The 21,868-nt window shown below is 34.4% G+C and overlaps 1 protein-coding gene across 1 annotated transcript; it reads right to left on the reverse strand.

Annotated features, from left to right (window-relative positions):
• Window positions 1–3,124: 3,124 nt before the first annotated feature.
• Window positions 3,125–5,253, reverse strand: LOC114267447 (large ribosomal subunit protein eL37x). Its single transcript, XM_028208487.2, has 4 exons — window positions 5,061–5,253; window positions 4,846–4,981; window positions 4,612–4,713; window positions 3,125–3,428 (listed from the first exon to the last, which is right to left on the reverse strand). The coding sequence occupies exons 1-4, from the start codon at window positions 5,061–5,063 to the stop codon at window positions 3,382–3,384; spliced, it is 288 nt and encodes a 95-aa protein (XP_028064288.1). The 5' UTR covers window positions 5,064–5,253; the 3' UTR covers window positions 3,125–3,381.
• Window positions 5,254–21,868: the final 16,615 nt, after the last annotated feature.

Below are 21,868 nucleotides of genomic sequence, written 5' to 3' on the forward strand. Positions count from 1 at the left end.
TAAATTATTATAAAAAATTTTATAATACATACGGGTTATAAAATTTTATTAATAATTTATTTTATAAAATAATTATTATATATTTATTAATAATTTATTTAAAGTATATATATAACACATACGTATCAAAAATAATTTATTTAAAGTAAATATATAAAAATTATATATATAATACATACGTATTATATATAATTTATTTAAAGTAAATACATATGTATTATAAATTATTATAAAATTTTTTATAATACATACGTATTATAAATTATTTTTGGTAATTTATAAATTATTTTTGATTATAAAAATTGCAAAAATTATTTTTGATTATAAAAATTTTTACCCTTACATACGTGTTATAAATCAAACCATCCATAACTTAAAAATGATTTATATTTATGAAAATTATAAAAATTATATAATTTATTATTATAAATTATTATTATATATAAAAATTATATTATTTTAATGGTTAAGAGTGTGGGTTGGGTGTTTGTGGGTGTGTGCGTATGTCAGTGGGGGTTGGTTTTGGTCAACAGTAGAAACGTTATTTCAAATAATGTTTTTTTTAAAAAAAAAAAAATTATATGCACAGTGAAAGCGCTATTTCAAATAGCGTTTTCTTTAGAAAAAATTTTTTATGTTAAAAGCGCGATTTAAAATAGCGATTTATTAATTAAAAGCGCATTTTACAATAGCGCTTTCAATATTCATCAAATTTTGGGCTTCAAACAGTAAAAGTGCGATTTGTAATAGCGCTTTAACTTAGTTTGGGAATTCCGTCCAAACTAGGTTTAGTTTGAGAAATAAGATGCAAAAGAGGCTTAGTTTGGGAAAAGCCCCCCCTTAAGAATGACAAAAACCAAAAATACAAAAAAAAAACAAGATTAGGTGGAATCCAATTTCTTTACATACATTTACCCTCAAGTGGTTGCGTTCGCTAGGAACTCAGATTAATTTTGAAGTACATTTTGGATAGGGGAAATTCTAAACACATTTTGGATAGGGGAAATTTTATGGTGTGATTTGTACATGTTCCAATTATAATCTTTGTAGAGTTAATTATAATTTATTGTGATATTAGTTATAATTTATTATGATTATTATTTATATTATGATGCAAAAGGCCTTCGATTATGACATGTTATTTAATGTTTGGTTATGTGATGTTTAGTTACGACTTATTTTATTTATTTTTTAATTATACCTGAAAATGATTTAGTTATGACATTTGTGGTAAACATCACAAATGTCATAATGACTATGTATGCATGACCCTGGATAAAGAACCTAACTATTTTCTTAAAACTTTTTGCTTTAACTTCTCATGCGGCATGATAAATTTTACTTTGGGCAAATTATGCTTTACCCCTCTCAGCTATCACTGTTTTTTGCTTTATGGTCATACTAAAAATTAATATAATGTATCCCGTTACCTTTTGAATGTTTTCAATTTAACTCTTATATTTCTATTTTGTTAACAAAATAGACGGAAAATACGCATGTAATGTGCATATGTTATATTTATTATAGATCTTTACATGATATTTTCGTCATAAATATAACATGCACATATTACATGTACTTTTTTTTATCTGTTTTGTTAACAAAATGAAGACATAAGGGTTAAATTGAAAACATTCAAAAAATGAAAGGATCCATTGTATCAGTTTTTAGTTTGAGAGGGTAAGGTAAAAAATAGTGATAATTGAGGAGGTAAAGTGTAATTTGCCCTTTTACTTTTAAATGGCACATAAGAGATTAGTTAAAACAGTAAATAAATACAATGATAAAAAATAAATAAATTCTTTTGAATAGGATCTGTTTTTCACGCACAAAAAGTTGCACCTAATTATTTGCAATTATTTGCACACATTTACTATTTCCCAATTAAAAATAAGGAGGAAAAAGTCTGTACAGAAACAGTAGAGGTAGCGGGGAAAATATTTACTAAAATGTGAAAATGTTCCTCTAGCGCAACTTCATACAGAGTTGCTTGCACCCTATATTTAATTTTAATCAATTAGGCTGATCTGTAATTTCCCCTTTAATAAAAATAAGGATAAATTACAAATACATTTTTTAAAATTTGTTTAAAATATGAATTACCTACAGTGGTTTGAAAAATTACAAATATCTTCCTATCAGATTTTTTTATTTAACAAAATTAATTAAAAACTTAAAAAGACCTATTTGTTATGAAATTAAAAACTTTAAAAGGCATAATGTAATTTTTAAAATTATAGAAGATAATTTGTAATTTAAATAAATCTCAAAGAGTGGGTTGTAATTTACCCTAAAAATAAAAACCAAAAATTGGTGCCAGACTGACAGTGTCTAGATGTGTAATCACAATCTTTCAACAGGTCCAACTACGTCAGCCAAATCACTTGGGCAACATAAAAATGTCTCCAAGCATATTCTATTCTAGCCCTCGTTGGTGGCACACAGCATATATCCTAATGATTCAAGCCATAAACTAGCATTCACCATGCCAACTTCAACCAAGTTCATTATCACAGAAAGAGCAATAATAGTAATAATATTCCTTGGTTTCACATTACAAATGTGTAATGAATTTTCTTCATCAAAGAGGGAAGAAGGTAATCTATTACCATCTTGAAAAATGCTAAAAATACGAAGGAATAATCAAATGGAGTTCATGAATTTATTCCTTTGTCTACATTGATAAGTTATAAAAAGACAATTCATGGTTCATATGCTTGAACTTACTAAGAATACGAAGGAATAATCAAATCGAGTTCATGAATTTACCTAGGTCAGATTATAGACCAATAACGAAGTTTTATCTTCGATATCCATTAGAAGGGTCAATGTGCAAGATATCAAATCACACGTAAATGATTGAATAGGCAGGCACCCTGAAAATGCTATGAGGTGTTTGGAGCGATGAAGTCCACGCCCACAATACGGTTTGGGCAAAACAAAAAAGAGAGTCCACAAAAAACACAGATTCTTGGAATTTCAGTACACAAACGCACTCTATAACAAGTTATACTTCCTAAACTGGGTGGTCATGGTCAATTCACTTGATGAGTTGATGTCTTAGATCTTCGAGTCATCTAGATATTAGATACGTAGGTCCAGGTATTATAGCAAATAAAACTGATTATCATCAAAATCATAATATCTATAGACTCGACAAAATGGGGATTCAAAACAATAATCATCAATCTGTATCTAAAACTCAAAATCAACAATGTATCAAAAGAACAAAAGCACAAGCTCAATATTGAATTGGAGTAACACCAAACAAATGATGTTCCCAAAAATTTGTCTGTTCCAACACTTGAACACGCCAAATGAAACTATAATGCATGTACCCCATCAAAATCATGCCCACTAAAAGCCTTGTCATCCACTGCCTCAAGCAGGAGGTGCCGATCCTTTCTTCCTCGGAGCTGCTTCAGTCCCTAGATGAACATACACCAAAAATTTCAGTAAAAAACAAAAAGGATATACAAATACATATACATACATTTAAGGTTAATTTCACTTTTACTCCTTAAATTATGAAGCACGGATACTTTAAAAAAGAAAACGTATCCGTATTGGATACTTATCATACACCGATACTACTTGGATACTCATGGATACGTATCGGATACTTCTTAAAAGTATTTGATATTTCTTAATTAATTTTGGAGTATTGGATACTTAATTTTGATGTGTCGGATACGCAAAATCACATATTACTTATAATATTTTGTTTAGCTCTTTAATAAGATGAACATAGTGACAGTTAAAGTAGTAGAATTTATCAAATTGATGTATCCTTATTGTCTCTCTCACTTCTCGTTTCTCTCCTCTCTCGCTCTCTCATGTTTCTTCTCTCTACTCGTTCTTTTTTTGGTGTTGGCATATAAAGATGATGTTTAATTTGCATTTGCATTTGCATTTGCTTTTAGTTTTGGATATTTTATGAATGTTTGAAGACTCTTAATTTAATAAAAATCTCTTTCTTTATTTATTAGTTTGCTTTAGATTTTATTTTCATGCATATTACATTATATGAATTATAAAAATAACTTTTTTTTAATGAACGTATCCTCTCTGTACCCGTATCCTACTTTTTCAAATTTTGGCATATCTCCGTATACATATCCCCGTATTGCTGTATCCACTTCCTGGGTAGAGAAGAGAGGTGGCATTGGTGATGCGGGGATTAGGGTTTGGATGGAAGAAGATGGGGAGTATTATGAAATTTTTATTCCAGGACAACTGTATGAAAGAAAATTTTCATTTAAGTGTGTGAATTGAGGGACATTAATGTGTGGAAATAAAATTACCCCAACTAAACACTTATCTTTTTACTTGCACTCCACAAACAAATAGTCAAGTACTTCTAGAATCCTCATTTCAAAATAGCAAATATGTTTAAATTTTGAAATGACATTTTTATTAATCAAAGTAGGCGATAAATGTTACAAATTTGGAGAACCATCAACAACATCAAATTGATCATGTTATCTAAAATTAGAAACTTGAAGAACAAAATGAATGAAATTAATTAATAGTTTACAAAAATTAACCACAGCATACATATAAAAATGAAATTAACCCTATTGAAAAATGGAAGGGGGTGGGAGGTATCACCTTCTCTGAAACCACTCTTGAATCTGCGAGGTACGTTGCGGAGGTACCTCATACGACCTGTCCCAGTCGTCTTCCTTCGGATCGCTTTCACACTCCAGTTATCTGAAAATATGCATTTGTACACCCATCAGATCCAAATACATACATACATACATACATATATATATATATATATATATAGAGAGAGAGAGAGAGAGAGAGAGAGAGAGAGAGAGAGAGAGAGAGAGGGCTTACATGTCCTCTTACGGGCAGCAGGGAAAGCACAAGCAGAGCATCGGCTCTTCTGGAGATGAAAGCTGCGGCGGCCACACCTCACACAGAGGGTGTGGGTCTTGTTCCTTCTCTTACCAAAACTCCCTGTTCCCTTCCCCTGTTTCCATTCATCCACTTCTATAAGCCCTTACACATATATTTGTATGCATAGAGAGAGAGAGAGAGAGAGAGATTACCATTGTTGCGCAGCTGCAAGAAACCCTAGACCTGTGAGAGCTGTTTTGGAGGAGAAGATACAATATATATGGTGAATGCAAGTGAGTTGAGAGGTTTAGGGCAGAATCAAGATTCCATCCTTGACTTTACTTTTTACTTGTTGGGTCATTGAGCTCACGTTCAGACCCAATTTCATGATCCAATTCGTTTCCATTTTAAATTTGGTGAGTATATTATATTTGTAAAATAATTAAATTGATATATCAAAAAAAATATGTGTTCAAACTATTGAATTAAAAATTATTTTTTTAAAAAAATTAATAAATAGTTTTTCAAACACGTACATTCTAATATCCAATTATTTTTTTTATATGTATAATATATACAAAAAATTTAAAAATATAAACGGTTCGAATCATCAAAATTAAGCTTAAAACTAAGGCCAAGTTTGGATACTTTCAAAAAAGTTAAAAAGTCAAAAAGTTACTCAAAAAGTTAAAAAGTTAACACTATTCACCAAAAGTCAACAATTACGGCTGCACAACTCCCAATTCAAATTTTTCCCTACAAATCAATTTTTACAATTTTTTATTACACATTTTTCCATAAAAAGTCAAAAAGTTAATCCAAACATCCATATTTTCAACCTTAATTTTTTAGTCTAAAAAGACAAAAAATGCACTTATTTAGGACACCCCAAACAACCCCTAGCCTAATGACCTAACAAATATGATTCATATGTTTGGTTGAGAGATTCTGGGAGGGATTTGGAAAGGGAACGAGAAAAGGTGTGTGAAACTAGGTGAAATGTAAGTATATTTTATTCACATTTCACCTAATTTTTTCTTTTCTCTTGCTAAATCCCTACTCAAATTCCCCAACCAAACACAACATTAAAGTGGCCAAGTTGAATCTTGCTGAGCTTTCAGACGGGCTTCAGCCCAATTTCACTCAAAATGAGCTGGGCTTTTGGATGCAGTAAAGGCCAACAAGCCTAAACTGACCCAATTTATGGAGGGCCGATAATTCATGGTTGGCCTTACAATTCAATTATAAGAATAAGTCACACTAATCTCCCTTCAAATTTGGAATCTCATAAATTTAACATAATTAAATTGAGTTCTTTTAAGATTTTAATTCAAATAAAACTTGGCTTCCCTTTTTATCATAAATTCATTAGTTTTATGAATAAAAAAATTAATATTGTCATCTCTTTTATATTAAAATATATATTTTATATTTTTTTTATCTTTAAATTTTTATTCTATTAATATTAGTTTCGATCTCTTTAATCTAACTAAAATAAGAGTTAGTATAATTATGTTAAAATTGTGAGTCTTTTAATTTTTTTTCAAACCCAACGGAGGTCAATGTACGCTAATTATAAAGTATAGTTGCTTTTTTTTTTTTTTTGGGTTACACAATATGAATCATTATTAGTTTGTTAGCAACCAAAACAAAGGGTGTAAAATTTTTCTTCCTAAGATTTAAATCCACGAGATAGGCTTCTCATATGGATAGGAGGGTATTGTTTGACCCAGTAAGACCCATCATAAGTTCATTTTGGTAATCCAAATAATTTAATTTGTAAGATATTTTATTTATATCATTTATATAAAAAAAATGTTGATCTAATAATCACAATTTATTTAGTATTACATATATCTCCAAAAACAAAATGAACGATATGTATCTTTTTTAAAAATAGATAATTTTTTTTTTGAGGTAAAAAATGTGATAAAATGAAGATATTATGATTATTGTATCGACCCCTTTTTTTTTAATGATATACATGACCTTATAAAATAAATGATTCACATAATCAAAATGAGACTCGTGATGAGTCTCACAAGTCCAAACAACACTCTAAAGTGAAAATCTCTACCTAAATCCACAACCTTACAGCACAATTAATCAAGGGCAAATTACACAAATAGTCCCCATAGTTTGGGGCTTGTGTTATTTTGGTCCCTAACTTTTCAATTGTGACACATTTGACCCTGAATTTTGAATCTTGTTCCAAATAAGGACAATTGAAGATATCATTAGATTTTTCAAGAGTAAAATTGTCAATTTGATAAAATATAAACTAATTTAACAAAAATAAATGTTAAACAAATATTTTTAAAATTTTAAAATTATTTCTACCCACCAAAAATAAAATTATGTAAAATTGATAAATCTTTTAGACATTTATTTATTTATTTATACTAAATTAATTTTTATTATGTGTTTGAATGATGATCATGTAAAATTAATTTTAAAAAATTAATCATGTAATTTTTATTAATTTTACATAATTTTATCATTGGTGGATAAAAATAATTTTTAAAAAATTAAAAATATTTTTTTGACATTTATTTTTGTCAAATTAGTCTATATTTTATCAAATTGATGATTTTACCCTTAAAAAATCTAATTATATTTTTAATTGTCCTTATTTGGAACAAGATTCAAAATTCAGGGTCAAATGTATCACAATTGAAAAGTTAGGACCAAAGTGATACAAATCTCAAACTATAAGAACTATTAGTGTAATTAACCCATTAATCAATCCCATATTATATAGATATAGAGCATATTTAGTATGATGGAATGGGTTGAAATAAAATATTTATGCCATCTTTATATTTTTTTTCCCACGTTTGGTACACCTTATATAAGTGAGAATAAACATTCTAATAAGAATAATCATTTCAATAGAAAGTTAAAATACACAAAAAGTTGAAATGCCTAAAATACACAAAAAGTTGGAATACCTATCCAAATAGGCATTCTATTCAATCATGGAGTCATCTTATAACAAGTGTCTATTGTTATGTTAGCTACCACCAGAGTGCGTTCGACAGTTTAGACCATCGGGCTTATTTTGAAAAGTTAATTTTTAATCCACTTTTCTTTTTCATAAAAAAAGTAAAAAAAAAAAAGTTAAAAAGCAACTTTTAACTATCTTTCCAAAATAGTGATCTCTTGAACTTGTTTCACTAGTATAATGTGAAACAGAAAATGACATTTCAAATTTGGCAACTTTATAGAAAAATAAATTTAATTGCAAAATATGTAAAAAAAATTGATTATATCACCAGATCTCAGAATTGTCACATAATCTTTTTAGAAAGTTAAGAAACTCGTGACTCGTACCAAAAGCCAGTGTCCGTTATAACCAGAAATGCCTTGATTTGGGAATTTAGGTATGAGGGGAAAGGTCATAAATTGAGCACCCTCGCTCACCTGATCAAAGATCGACCTCCATTAAATCATAATATGAGTTTTATAAACAATATGTGCTTATTTTCTAATTATTAATTAATACTAAAAATTACTATGTGAAGCAATCAAGTATAAATTGTGTCATCCATTTTGGAATCTTTTGATCCCATGCATTTTAAAAGAATTTTGAAATACATATAACTCAAATGAAATTGAGCCCACGGTCATAAGAATCAATAATATTTCAAATTGAATGACATAATCTTCATCCATTGGTAATCATAGAGATATATCAACTAAGCATGTAATCACATGGTAGAATGCTAAACATAATAAAAAAAAATCATGCACAGACGGAATGCTAAAGTTATAAATGCTCACCTAGTATTTATAAGTGTCCCACGAAAGAATGAACTAAAAAGTTAGCAAAATATGCATGATTCTATATGCAAATTCTAATGCAACACATACACAATAATGCAATTATAGATTCAGCTACTATGTATATGACATGTGAGTTATCTCAAAGTATAAGGTAGCATACAAAATCATATAGGAAATGATAAGTCCACAAATGCAAATGACCCGAATCCGAATGCATGAAATTTGAGTGCATGAAATATGTATACAAGGCATGAATATGATAAAAAGAAAACGTGTGTAGACATCCCCGAACGTCCCGGGAGGGAATCCCGTTTTGTTCATATAGGCTTACTACAGTTCGGACTCAAATGTCACGGTTATATATCTAATCTCGCAGAGTGCAATGCAAGACCGATGAATCATCAAAGAGTCCAAATCCGGCAAATCGTTTTTGAAAATAGATTTTTTTTGAAAGAAGTGCCAAACATAGACTGCTTTGCCAAATAAAGAGTCACCACCTAAATATTTTATTTTGGAGAATTTAGGAAACCCTGACTCGTTTGCCTAAGGCCACGTGTCCGTCATCACCAAAGTTGCCTCGGCTTGGGAACTTGGGTACGATTGGGGATGGTCACTTCATAAGCACCCCTACTCGCCCGATCAAAGATCGGCCTCTACTAACCATGATATCGAGTTTTGAAAACATTATGTGCTCTTATTCTGGTTATTAGCCTAGATTTACTACGTGATGCACACAGCATACAAGTATAGATTGGATCGCCTGAATTGGAACAAAACACCTCATGTTTGCTTTTGAAACGATTTGTTACTCGCAAGTAGGCTAAAATGCAAATTTGCCACCCTCAGGTGGGCTTAGAAAACAAGATGATTTGTCACTCTCAAGTGGGCTTAAAACTCACAGTCAATGCATTATTCCAATTCAGATAATCCAACCTTCATCCACAGGCATTCAGGTATGTATATCACATAAGCAGTTAGCCTCATGGTAAACATGCTATCATGGCAGTCACTCACACGCATGCAAGGATGCTAAAGCATAAACACTTACCGAGTACTCCGAGCCAAAACAGAAACTAGTTAGTAATCAATGCATGATCTTATTTCATGTTAAGATGGCTAATGCAACACATGCAAAATGCAAGTAGAAATAGGCTCGGTTATCCTAAGAATGGCATATGAGATGCTACAGCTAACACGTATTCAACTTGGAATTGGAATACAATGCAGTTAGTATGATGCGTTGAGCCCGGTGCATACAATACAGATGAATGATGCAAACATGCAAACATAAGTATGCTAATTGAAACATGCCCTAATCTAACCATCATAAGCTGGTAAATAAAAGGGAAAAAGACGTGGGGTTGGAAGACATACATCACACACACGCACACTTATTACAATTGTGCCATCGCTCGGAGGGTTTGAATAAATAATATATAACCAACTAGCTATCTAAGCTAATTAAACTAATTATTACATAACCTTAATTAATAAACAAATTAACTAAGAAAGCAAATGAATTAGCATGCAAGCTAAATGAATGGACTGCCTCAGCTCTGTCTTGAATGATGATGCATGCGTGCTCGAGTCGTCTTGTCGGTAAATTCCATCACAATGCCTCACCTCACCCTTGTTTGCAATTGATCTCAGAAACTTGCACAAAGCTCCAGAACGCTGAAACTCCACCTTGGGAAGGCCACCGACCAGTTAATAGCATGGGAGACCACCTGCCGACCACCTTTTGTGGTGGAGATCAAAGAGGGTGGTCGGCCTGCCAGAAAATCTGGTCGACCGACCAGTTTCCATCTCTGGTTTCTGATTTTTCTACAACAAAGGCAAGAGAGAGAAAAGGCAATGTATTTTCAACAAATGTGTGCATGACCACTCTCCCCATCATTGCACAAGCTCTACAGAGTGTAGTCCGCGATCCTCGTGCCATCAATCACGTATCTCGATGTATAATGGCCGAGGAGTTGAATTGCACGACTCAATGGGACATGAATGCACATATAAGCAACTAAAGCCAACGACTCTATCATGGATAGTCAAGGGTGTCGGTGACCGAGAATCGAGGCATGATTCATCACTTGGAGTACAAAACGTCCCTCGTTTCCCGTGTTTGGACTAAACCCTACTCCAAACACGATGCAATGTACATGACATGCATGAATGCAACTCTAACATGCAACCCAGATGCAATGCCAATGAATGACGCAAACATGCAAGGGATGACATGCAAACATGCTACTAGCATACACAATGTTATGAAATAATCAATGGCATACTCAATACAAGATGATTCTATATGGCATGCGCAATGCATATGACTAACAAACACAATGAAACGAACAAGGAATACACAATGCAATGATCAAATCATGCAACAACGTGAACTAAATGGTATACACAATGCAAGATGGACTCAAACCAATATAAGTGGACCTCAGCCACACCCAAATCAGTGGCCATATGATGAAAATGAGACAACCGAAATGCATGCAAACATGCACGGATGCAAAGGATCGATTCTAAGGCACAACATGCAACTCTAACAAAGCATGGCAAAGGATGAAATATGGCATAGAATGGTACATGATCCAGCTTTGAAATATGATACAAAATGGTCCCGAATCATGCAAACACTTCACACGATGCATGCTAAATGGCCAGAATACCGAAACTAGTGAAGTGCGTTACACTAGAGGTACACAAAGCAATGTACAAATGGCAAAACCAACCCCAAACAGACCCTAGGCAGGTCCAAGACAGTGGGAAATTGGTCTAAAATGATGGCTCAGAATGCATTCAAATGAAGCTCATGCAATGGCCGGTAAATGAGGCATATAAGCCCGACTCTCTAATGCAAATCATGGGAATATTTCATGCACATAAGCTCTGAAATATGATGTGCAATGGCCCCAAAACATGAAAACACCTCAGTATATGCATGGGATGGACCTCAAAACTCAAAGTTAAGCATGGATATTGAACTACAGGCATGCAAAACAAACATCATTCGACCATAAGACCCAAAAACAGAGCTAAGGTGGTCCAAAACATGCACAAAATCAGTTTAAGGCATGGCCAAAATATGCTAGGAAAGGCGGCCAAAACATCATGCAAAACAAGCTAGTGAACCATGATTTTCACTACAACTATATGAAGCACATGAGAGGTCACCAAACCAATCAAAAACAGAAGTATGCCATGCCAAAATATGACCAAAAACCCACTGAAACTCAGTCAATGCATGCAAGAATGATATGTCCCTTTGAAAGGCCAATAAGAGGGTTATTCTACACATGTATAATGGACATACAAAATGGTAAAACCACCTTTGGACAGAGGTTATGAGGGCCCTAAAACTCACTGAAAATGGCCTGAAATGAGGCTAGGAAGCATGCAAATGAAGGCTCCTTTGAAAGGCCATGAAGAGGATTACTCTACACATGCAAGAAAGACACCTAACATGGCAAAAACAACTTTGGACAGAGTTCATGCATGTTATAAAACTCACAAATAATGGCCTGAAATATGCTCAAGAAGTGTGCAAATATGGGCTCCTTTGTAAGGCCAATAATGCTAGAAAACAAGACAAGGGGTGAGAGGGTCACCCCTCTCTGATTTTGATGCTGAAAAACACATAATAACCACTGAAAATCCACTGGATTTCAGAGGTCAAAAGGGCCAATAAAGCTCAACACAAAGGCCCTAATGCATGGCTCAAAACAAAGAGAAATGAAGCATGCAAGGGGGTAGATGACCCCCAACAGAAAAGAGGTCTTAAATAAACATGTTAAGAAGCTTAAAAAAAGACTTTTTTCAGTTTATGACAAAGCCCAAATATGGTTGCAAGCTAGGCTAAGATATGAAGCAAAACAATGCTAAAAAGGGGGAAAATGAGAGCTACCCTTGTAGTCAAAAGAGCCAGCAGCTTCTGGACCAAAATAGTAAGCCTTAAACCTCTGAAAACCAGCTCTAAGGTGCTTAGAGTGATGGTGGAGGTGTTAGGATATGAGGTGTAGTGCAATGGTGCAAGAACAATGGAGCTTTGGAGCTTGGATGTAGAGAGATAGAGAGAGGTGTATGTATACCTTAGCCAAAAAATCTGAACCCTTGCAAGTGTAGAGGAGGGTCTCTCTTATAGAAGAAGAGATCCAAGGCTTCTCTTAGAAGCTTGGAGCAAAGGGGCCAATCTTCTTAAGGAAGTTAAACCAAAAGGGTCAAGTTTCTTGAGGAAGCTAGACCAAAGGGGTCAAGCTTCCTCAAGAAGCTAAGAAAAGGTCAAACTTCTCTAAGAAGCTTAGAGCAAAGGGTCCACCTTCTTTAAGAAGCCAAAAAAAGAGGGTCAATCCTCCATACGCGTGTATGGAGGATGGAGCAAATGCCTCTCAGCTGGCACAGTTGGATAGCACTCAGTGAGACAAAAAATGAGAAAGCTGGCCGACCAGTTCAGGTGGTCGGCCGACCACTCCCCCTGGTCGGCCGACCAGGTTCAAAAGGGTCAAGCTTGAAAATGTGGTCAGCAGCCCATATTGGTGGTCTCCCAGGTGAATGCAACTCAGTGGTGGTATGGGAGACCAGAAACTGTGGCTCAAAAGTGAGGGAGACCACTTACCTGTCAAGAAAAATCGGCCGACCGGGGAAAGGTGGTCTCTAAGAAGAAAAGGTGGTCTCCCACCCTCGTACCACCTTCCTAATAATGAAACTAGGGTCCATGCCGAAAATGAACCCACACCGATGCAAAACGAAGGTTCGGGGGCCAAAACGCGCAGCCGGGGGCCCCGAAAACTGACTGTTAAGCACCGTAAGTGGCGTGCGACCACGAAGGTGGTCTCTCGGGCCACAATGTCCCTTTAGAGAAAGGAAACAAGGTATGTGACAAAAACCAGAGCAAATGGAGAAAATTAAGCAGTCCCGAACTGAGGCGCACGACCGACGGCTCAGAAAACCAGAAACTTGTCTCCAAACGGGAACAGTGGTCTACGACCACGAAAAGTAGCCTACGACCACTGAGAGATGGTCTACGAGACCTCTCCCTCCCTTCGGGAAGAGAAAACAGAACTTGGTTTGCAAACCGAGGCAAAGCACAAAAGGGTCCCGAGGTCCGGAGGCAAGGCTCTCAGCCGAGACTCTGTAACCTCAGAACGAGCACAACGTGTGTCATCATTGAGCGCTCAATCGATGACGTCTGAGTCTTAAGGTCAGTCAAAAATGGGATGTCTACAATGTGATGCTATTAACAAGTATGGAAAGCATGGAAATAAAAGGGATAGAAAAAAAATGGTGATTGAAAGACATACATAGCAAAGGGATAGAAAGAAATAGAGGTTGGAAGTTATTACAACAGACATTTACAATGAAAGGAATAAAAGATGTGGGGTTGAAAATTAATACATCAATGAATGAATATAAAGAAGCAGGGTTAGAAGTTATGTACAACAATAAATTTATTTAATTAAATAGAAACTGAATCTAACAAATCACAAGGAAATAAGAGGGAAAGTATAACAGAAGCCTCAAGTGCCCATGAGATCATCCACCGGAAATTGCCTTGTTCTGCTCTGTTTTTCCTAGAAAAGTCATCTAGCCATATGAATAAACCATCTTGCTGAATGAAAACATAGCCAAATGGATGATTTATTCATCTGACTGTACAAGAAAATTAGGAACAACCCTGTTTTATACAGTAAGCCCAAAACAAAGGCAAACAAAGCATTTCTAAAGGATGACCCCTTCCTATCACAAGGATGTTTGAAGAAAGAGGTAGACAGGTTTCACTCACCATCCAACAATACAAGGAACTGTGCAACATGATATTTACAACAATTTATCAAATAAAAAGGTGAATAAGCATAGAAATTGGAGGTTGGAAGAAGTCAAGCCCAATAAATAAATGAAAACTTACATTCATTTCTTTGTGAATAAAGATAAGTTAATACCCAAATTCATATTATTAATTAGAGAGAGTAGATTGCCACCATTTCTAAGGTGAAGCCTCATAAAACCAATAAAAGCTCTATAGGGCTTCTAAGAAAATACAAACAAAATAAAAGCGAATCACCTTCTCAACACCAAACCTCAGGAATAATCCAACTAGCTCCATGTAACAATCATAACTACTCATTAGAGTTGAGGATGGATTGAAACAAATGAACCAATATACTTGGATGATGAAAAAAGCGATGAGAAAGTGTATGAAAATGAAAAAATTACATTACATAATCAAACTTGTGGATGGGTGGTTAATTTCTAACTCCCTCACGTCTATAAGGTTCCAATTCGCATATCTAAATATGACAACAATGAAGTATGGTACTAGAAAGCAAGGAAAATGTGCAAGAATGCAAGCAAACAAAGAATTCAATCAACTCAATGGATGAGTGTCTATATCCTAGTTCCTGCCTACATCCACGAGGACCAATCATATAACCACAACACAATAATAATGTAGTACAAAGCTTGATAATAAACAGAGAAAAAGAGAGGATGAGAAAAAGTTCAAAAATTCACCTCTTGACGAGAGGGTGAACTTCTTGGTTATCAAACTCTATCCTAGCACCCTCAAAGTTCTTGAGTATGGCCTCGAATCATCAAGAAGCTCTAAAGCTAAGCTTTAATGGTGTTTTGATGATATAAGTGAGAATAATGGAGATGGAATATGCTATTGTGCTCTCAACAAGTCTTTTTTAGCTCTTGAGAAATTTTGTAACTTTTGAAATTGAAGCTTGAGACTCATATATATAGAATTTTGGACAAAATATCTAAGATATTTGTGTAAAACTTGTAGACGAATATGAATTTTCCGAAAATGCTCTGTATCGGGACAATTCAGCCGGTTGTACAATTATTCATCTGGCTGGCCACATTTTCCATCCGACCATAAGTTGTTATACTGCCAGTGAGAAAAATATACTATTAGATCAATAGTGTAAGGCTAGTATGATTTGAAAGGAAAAATAGGTATTTCCAGATAATTATATCCCTTCCATTTACTCATATTATGTCATTCACTCGGTCTATTGAAAAAGATATTATTTGGAGTTTGAGAACATGAGCCTCGAAACATTATAGAAATGTCTGAAACTACGCAACCAAAACATTTTGAAAAAAGGGTTTTAAAAGGGTCAAAAATAGCTTGGCCAAAACGGATATTAGATTGGGATAAGGGATTAAAACTTGAATTTTGGTTTTCCTGTTGAGGAATTCAAAAGATTGCAAATTGCGACTTTCATCATCAAGTGTTAGGAGTAAAGTGCCCAAGTTTTAAGATCGATCAAAATGGAATGTCTACACTACCACTATTATTTACCACTGCCACCGTCACTCTACCATTACCATTTACCACCACCACCCCTTCCACCACTGCTGCCACGGCCACCTCAACCACTATTACTCTACCACCATCATCGCTGCCACAACCACAAGCCAACCGCTGTCACAACTACCATCTTGACACCACCATTACTACCCTATTATCGCCACCACACCAACCACCACCACTACTTTACTATCGTTACCACCATTGCCACCACTACCTTACTATCGCCACCACCACCTATAACCACATTTTATTACCACATCGTCACTGCTGCCGCCACCACAACCACTAACCTACCACCACCACTTATTACCACCACTATCACCCTACTATCGCCATCATCACCTATCACCACCACACCATACCAAATTACAACCATCATTGATTTTGCCACCATCGCCATCGCCATTGCCATCGCCATCACGTTATACCACCATTTTAACAAGTGTGATAAAAAAAATAATTAAAAAGTTTATTTCATTCCATTAGTTTAATAAGTATAATCAAATATGTATCTATTTTTAAGTCATTCTATGTTAGTACTCAAATTGTGGTATGAAAATGAGCAATTCATTTTATTCAACATTCTATCACATTCCATCGTACCAAACATGCTAGTTTGGAGAGGAACAACCAAACTTTTCTGAGGAATAAGGTAAAATCTCAATAAAAGACATTTTTTTATGTTTTATTTATTTATTTTACATTACAACTCTGCAATGTAAAATTCCTTTTTTCCTCTACTATCGTAATTGAAATTTGAGATTATTCGCGGCCTTTAATATTAGTGACTTTTGAACAATCAGAGTTTTTTTATACATACAAAAAATAAATAGTTGGGGTAAGAATTATTTATTTATTTTTTTAAATGGGCACTTGAAAAAAAAAAAAAAAAAAAATCTCATCTCAAGAAGCTTTCGGCACGATAGAGTTTTATCAGGCTTTACTATAATGCCTGTGTTTTTTAGGCCCTTGGACGAGGAAGAGTTTTTATTCTTGGTTGAATCTTTTGAAAATTTTATTACGTATTAGGCAATGTAGTTTATTTATTTATTTATCTTGGAGTGGGAAGGGATTGTTTAGACAAATAATTTGAAAGGCAAATTAGACTGACCACTTTTACGTTTGGCAGTTTTCAAAAATCAAATTTTAAGTTTTTAATTCGTAAATTTTTAGTGAATTTATTTAATATTTTGATCATTTTTTTTTGATACATCTAATTTAGATATACTTGAAAATTAAAACATTTGTCAAGAAATCTTTAAAAAATTTAATAAGTACAAAAAATATATAAATTTAGCACATTTTTGTATTTATTGAATCTTTAATTTTTTTTTTTTTAACTACAAATATCCTACTTTTTATGGACATCTAGATTAGATACATCCAAAAAATAAAAATAAAAAAATAATTAAAATATTAAAAAAATTACTAAAAATAAAAAAATACAAATTGAAAACTCAAAATTTGATTTTAAAAATTGGATAACCAAATAGCTAAAATCTCACAGTTTTGATGTAGTTATATTAATTTCTCTTTCAATAAGGCTAAATGGATTTGAATTAATGCAAGTAGTGAAAAAATGAAGCATGCTGCAGACCCCAGTGAGGTGGCGAGCCCCCACTGGCTGAAACTCAAAAAAAATAAAATAAAATAAAACAGTTTTTTTTTTGTCCAATCACGGCGCGCCACCTCACTGGGGGTCGACCCCCAGTGGGGGTCCGAAGCATTTTTCTGAAAAAATATAGAGATAAATAATGTAAAGTATACATTGTCGTGTAAAAAGTATGACAATATTGTTTTTCTATCCATATAACTATCAAATTATTAATAAAATGAGATTAAGTGTTATGTGAATTAAAACCTTAATGAAACTCAATATAATTATATCAAAATTATAAAATTTATCATATTTTCTTTAATCTTAAAGAAAATCATTGTAATTTATTCTAATTAAAAATTTTGAAGTGTTTCGAAAAATTGAAACATTTAGCGACAGTCATAGTGGCCTTATGGTTAGGCCAGCTGTGATTTGGCCTAATCACAGAGTGGTAACTCTTGGAGTTAGACTCTAAGGAGCTGATGCTCCAAAAGTTACTACTAAGGGCTATTTTGAAAAGATGATTATAATTAACTTTTTGGTTAAAAACTAGTATAAGCAGCTTTTTTATGAGAGTGGAAGTGGGTTATAATCTAGTAAGTGGGTTATAATCTGGAACGTGGATTATAACCCACTCCCCAAAAGTGGCCTAAGTGATTGCTACATAGCAGGGCTAACTGTGATTTTGGATACTAATTACATTTTAAACAGTGGAGTTCACTTTGTCTAATGTGATGATTGGTTATTAAATGGTGATATGTGATGACAAGGTATCACCTATATACTAGCTAATGCTTGTTTTATTGAAATGAAAGTGAAATGGGATAATTATGCTTCTGAACTATCTATTTTCACATTTGATTTACTTAGAAAGTGATTGACAATATCTTATAGGATGAAACTTCTCTCTAATTCACTTTGTAAATTGGATAATGTTGTTGAGCTTGCGGGACTCATCACAGGTCTTATTTCAGTGATCTGAATCATTCAATATGTAAAACTCATCAAATACTTTATCTTTGCAAAAAGTTACATTGATCAGATATCGATAACTCCTTGGTCAAATTATATATTTTTCAATGGTAGATATAATTTTAAAATAAATTATTGACAAAAATGTGTTTTGAAGAAGGGATTATCGATATTCAATTAATGTGATTTTTTGTAAGGATAAAGTACTCAAAGAGTTTTACACATTGAACGATTCGAATCATCAAAATAGAATCCGTGGTGAGTCCCACAGGCCTAAAAGCACCGTCTAATCCAAAAAAGTCTTATCCTACATTATAAATGGTGAAGGAAATATAATACTATATACACAGCGAAAAATAATATGGATTCAGACATACCTTGTGGGCAAACAAATTGCACAATGAATCCAACTTAAAAGGTGAGTCACGTACTCTTAAATAATCTCCACAGCAATGGAGTAAAACTATTAGAGTTTTACCCACACCAATCACAATACAAAGACAGAATGGTTTTTGAGAAGAGAGAACGTATGTTTTTTTTTTTTTTTTTTAATGTGAAATATAGAACTCAAGGTCTATTCATATTGGAGAGTTAGGAGACCCATGGGATAGATATATTATCCTAGATAATGTCTATCTCATGTATATAATACCTAATTAATAATTATCATATATTATATTGACAATTATCCCATATCAAGATTATCTCATATCTTGATATATAATCTATCAGGTTATTTGGATCTCTCCTATTTGGGTCATGCCACCATGGGCGACTCAATTGAGTCTGGGTTCTAAACCCGATCTAATTTCCAACATCTCCCACTCGAACATTCTCTGGCATGAGACCATTGCCGCAATAGATGAAGTTCAAGACAAAACCCCCTGGTATTATGATATTTGGAATTTTTTGGAAAATGAGACATGTCCACCAGGGACAAATGGCAAAGACAAACAGGAAATACGACATCTAGCCGTCTAATTTATCATCTACGAGGGTAAACTATACAAGAGAGGCCATCTGGGAATGCACAAGCTGTGTATGGAAAAAGAGGAATCGAAGCGGCTCATGGAGGTCATCCACGGAGGGAAATGTGGAGCACACATGAACGGTGTGATGCTAGCTCAGAAAATCCTTAGACAAGGCTATTATTGGTCAACTATGGAGGAGGATTGTATTGGTTTTGTACGTTGATGCCACAAATGTCAAATCCAGTCTAAGCGCATAAATATCTCACCGTCAAAGCTTTATAACATGACTTCGCTATGGCCTTTCTCAGTCTGGGGAATTGACATTATCGGTGTAGTCTCGCCAAAGGGTTCCAATGGACATGAGTTCATCTTGGTGGCGATTTACTATTTTACAAAGTGGGCGGAAGCTCGGTCTTATGTCGTGTTAAAAGCATCACATGTAGCCAAGTTCATTAGAAATAACATCATCTGCCGGTATGGAGTTCCAAACGAGATCATATCAGATAATGGCTCACACTTCAAGAAAGATGTGGTGGATTTACTCGAGAAATATAACGTGGTTTTTCACAAGTCATCAACATATAGACCATAGACCAATGGAGTTGTTGAGACCACCAATAAGAATATCAAGAACACCCTACGGAAGATGGTGGAGACCTACAAGGACTGGCCGAATAAACTGTTGTTTGCACTTTGGGGATACAGAACATTAATTCGGACATCCACATGAGCGACCCCCTATTTGTTAGTATATGGAATGGAAGCCGTTTTGCCAATTGAAATTGAAGTACCGTCGCTGCAAATTATGGCTGTGTATCAGATAACAGAGGCAGATTGGCAATAGAGCAGGTTTGAGGAATTGATATTGTTTGACGAGAGGAGGCTGAAGGCATTGTTTCATATTCAGGGCTACCATTGCAGAATTGTTAGGGCTTTTAACAAGAAGGTTAAGTGTAGAAATCTGAAGGAAGGAGATATGGTGTTTAAAGACAACCGAGCTCCCATCTATGACCCTAGGGGCAAGTTCAGACCTAATTGGACTGGTCCTTACATCATCAAATCTATCTAGTCAGGAGGGGCGATTATCCTCATGGATCTAGATAGCTTGGAATTTTCACAGTCGATCAACATGGACAAGTTGAAGAAATATTATTCTTGAGAGGCTCGCTAGGCTGAAAACCCGAAAGGGTGACCTAAGCAAAAGTTAGAGCATGAAAAATTAAAAATAAAGAAAAATTAAGCTCGTAAGGTCGAAAACCAGGAAGGGCGACTTTGGCAAAAGTTTAGAGCACAAAAGAAGAGAGTTAATACTCGCGTGAACTTGAACCGAACTACGTAAGGTTTGATTCTCATTTTTGGGATACATAGGCAACTTCATCCCAAAATTCGGTCGTAACCATCTCCAACTCAATAGTCCTAGGCGTTTATTTTGATCAGGCTATCTTTCTCCATTATCTGTTAGCTTGGTTGTGTGATCTTCATTTTGGCAGAAGGGCTAGTTGTAAGACAAAGTAGTGCTGGTGAATGCAGTTATGGGTAGTTGTAATCTTCTGATTCAAGGTTGCGCATCTTGAGGACTGATTCCATGCATGTCAGGCAGTGATCATTTTTTGAAAATGGTTTTGAAAAGTTTTAATAAAAGTTGATTTTTCTCAAAATTTTACTTTTTACAACTTAGACCATTTTGGGACGAAAAAGAAAATTTTTAGTGCTCACAACTTTAATTCCATTGATTTCAATACAAGTACATTCTCTAACCCTTTGATTTAAATCAAAGTTGCTTCTACATCATAAAACTTGAAAAGTCAAAGCAATAAATTAGGGGTATAGATGAGTCAGGTGTTCCTGCGTCCTCTACTCGTGCTCGTGGAAGCCTCTGCAATCAAAGTTGGCGTAACTTGTGCCTTGTCCTCGAGCCAAGCAAAGCACTCGCCAGAAAGGGCATAACTGAAGTTGACCGTAGGAGCTAGAAGCTATAGCGACCCCGGTTTTTTCTCATTCGATTATTGTATCCGGACTTAGGTTCCGTAGATTCTGTCATTGTATAATTGTTGTTGTTGTTGTTGTTATCCCTTATTTTCTCATTTGGAATTATAGGATGTGTTGGGCAGGTTTGTTTCAGGTTGGTTGGGTTTAGAAACCAAGTGTTGCTGTCCAGGTTTTTGGTTCTTTGCTCGAGCGAGGAGTTGGTCGCTCGAGCGAGAGGTGGCGTCCAGTATGGACCTGTAGCTTTGCATTCTTGGCTTGAGCGAGCTTTTCTTCGCTCGAGCGAGTTAGTCCGTTCTTCGCTCGAGCGGTAGTTCCTTCGCTCGAGCGTGAGTCTGGTTTCAGACCTGAGGGTTTGGGTTCTTCGCTCGATCGAGCTTTCTT

The sequence above is a fragment of the Camellia sinensis genome, chromosome 4 (genome assembly GCF_055761805.1).
Source record: "Camellia sinensis isolate YWXY chromosome 4, ASM5576180v1, whole genome shotgun sequence".
Taxonomy (NCBI): domain Eukaryota; kingdom Viridiplantae; phylum Streptophyta; class Magnoliopsida; order Ericales; family Theaceae; genus Camellia; species Camellia sinensis.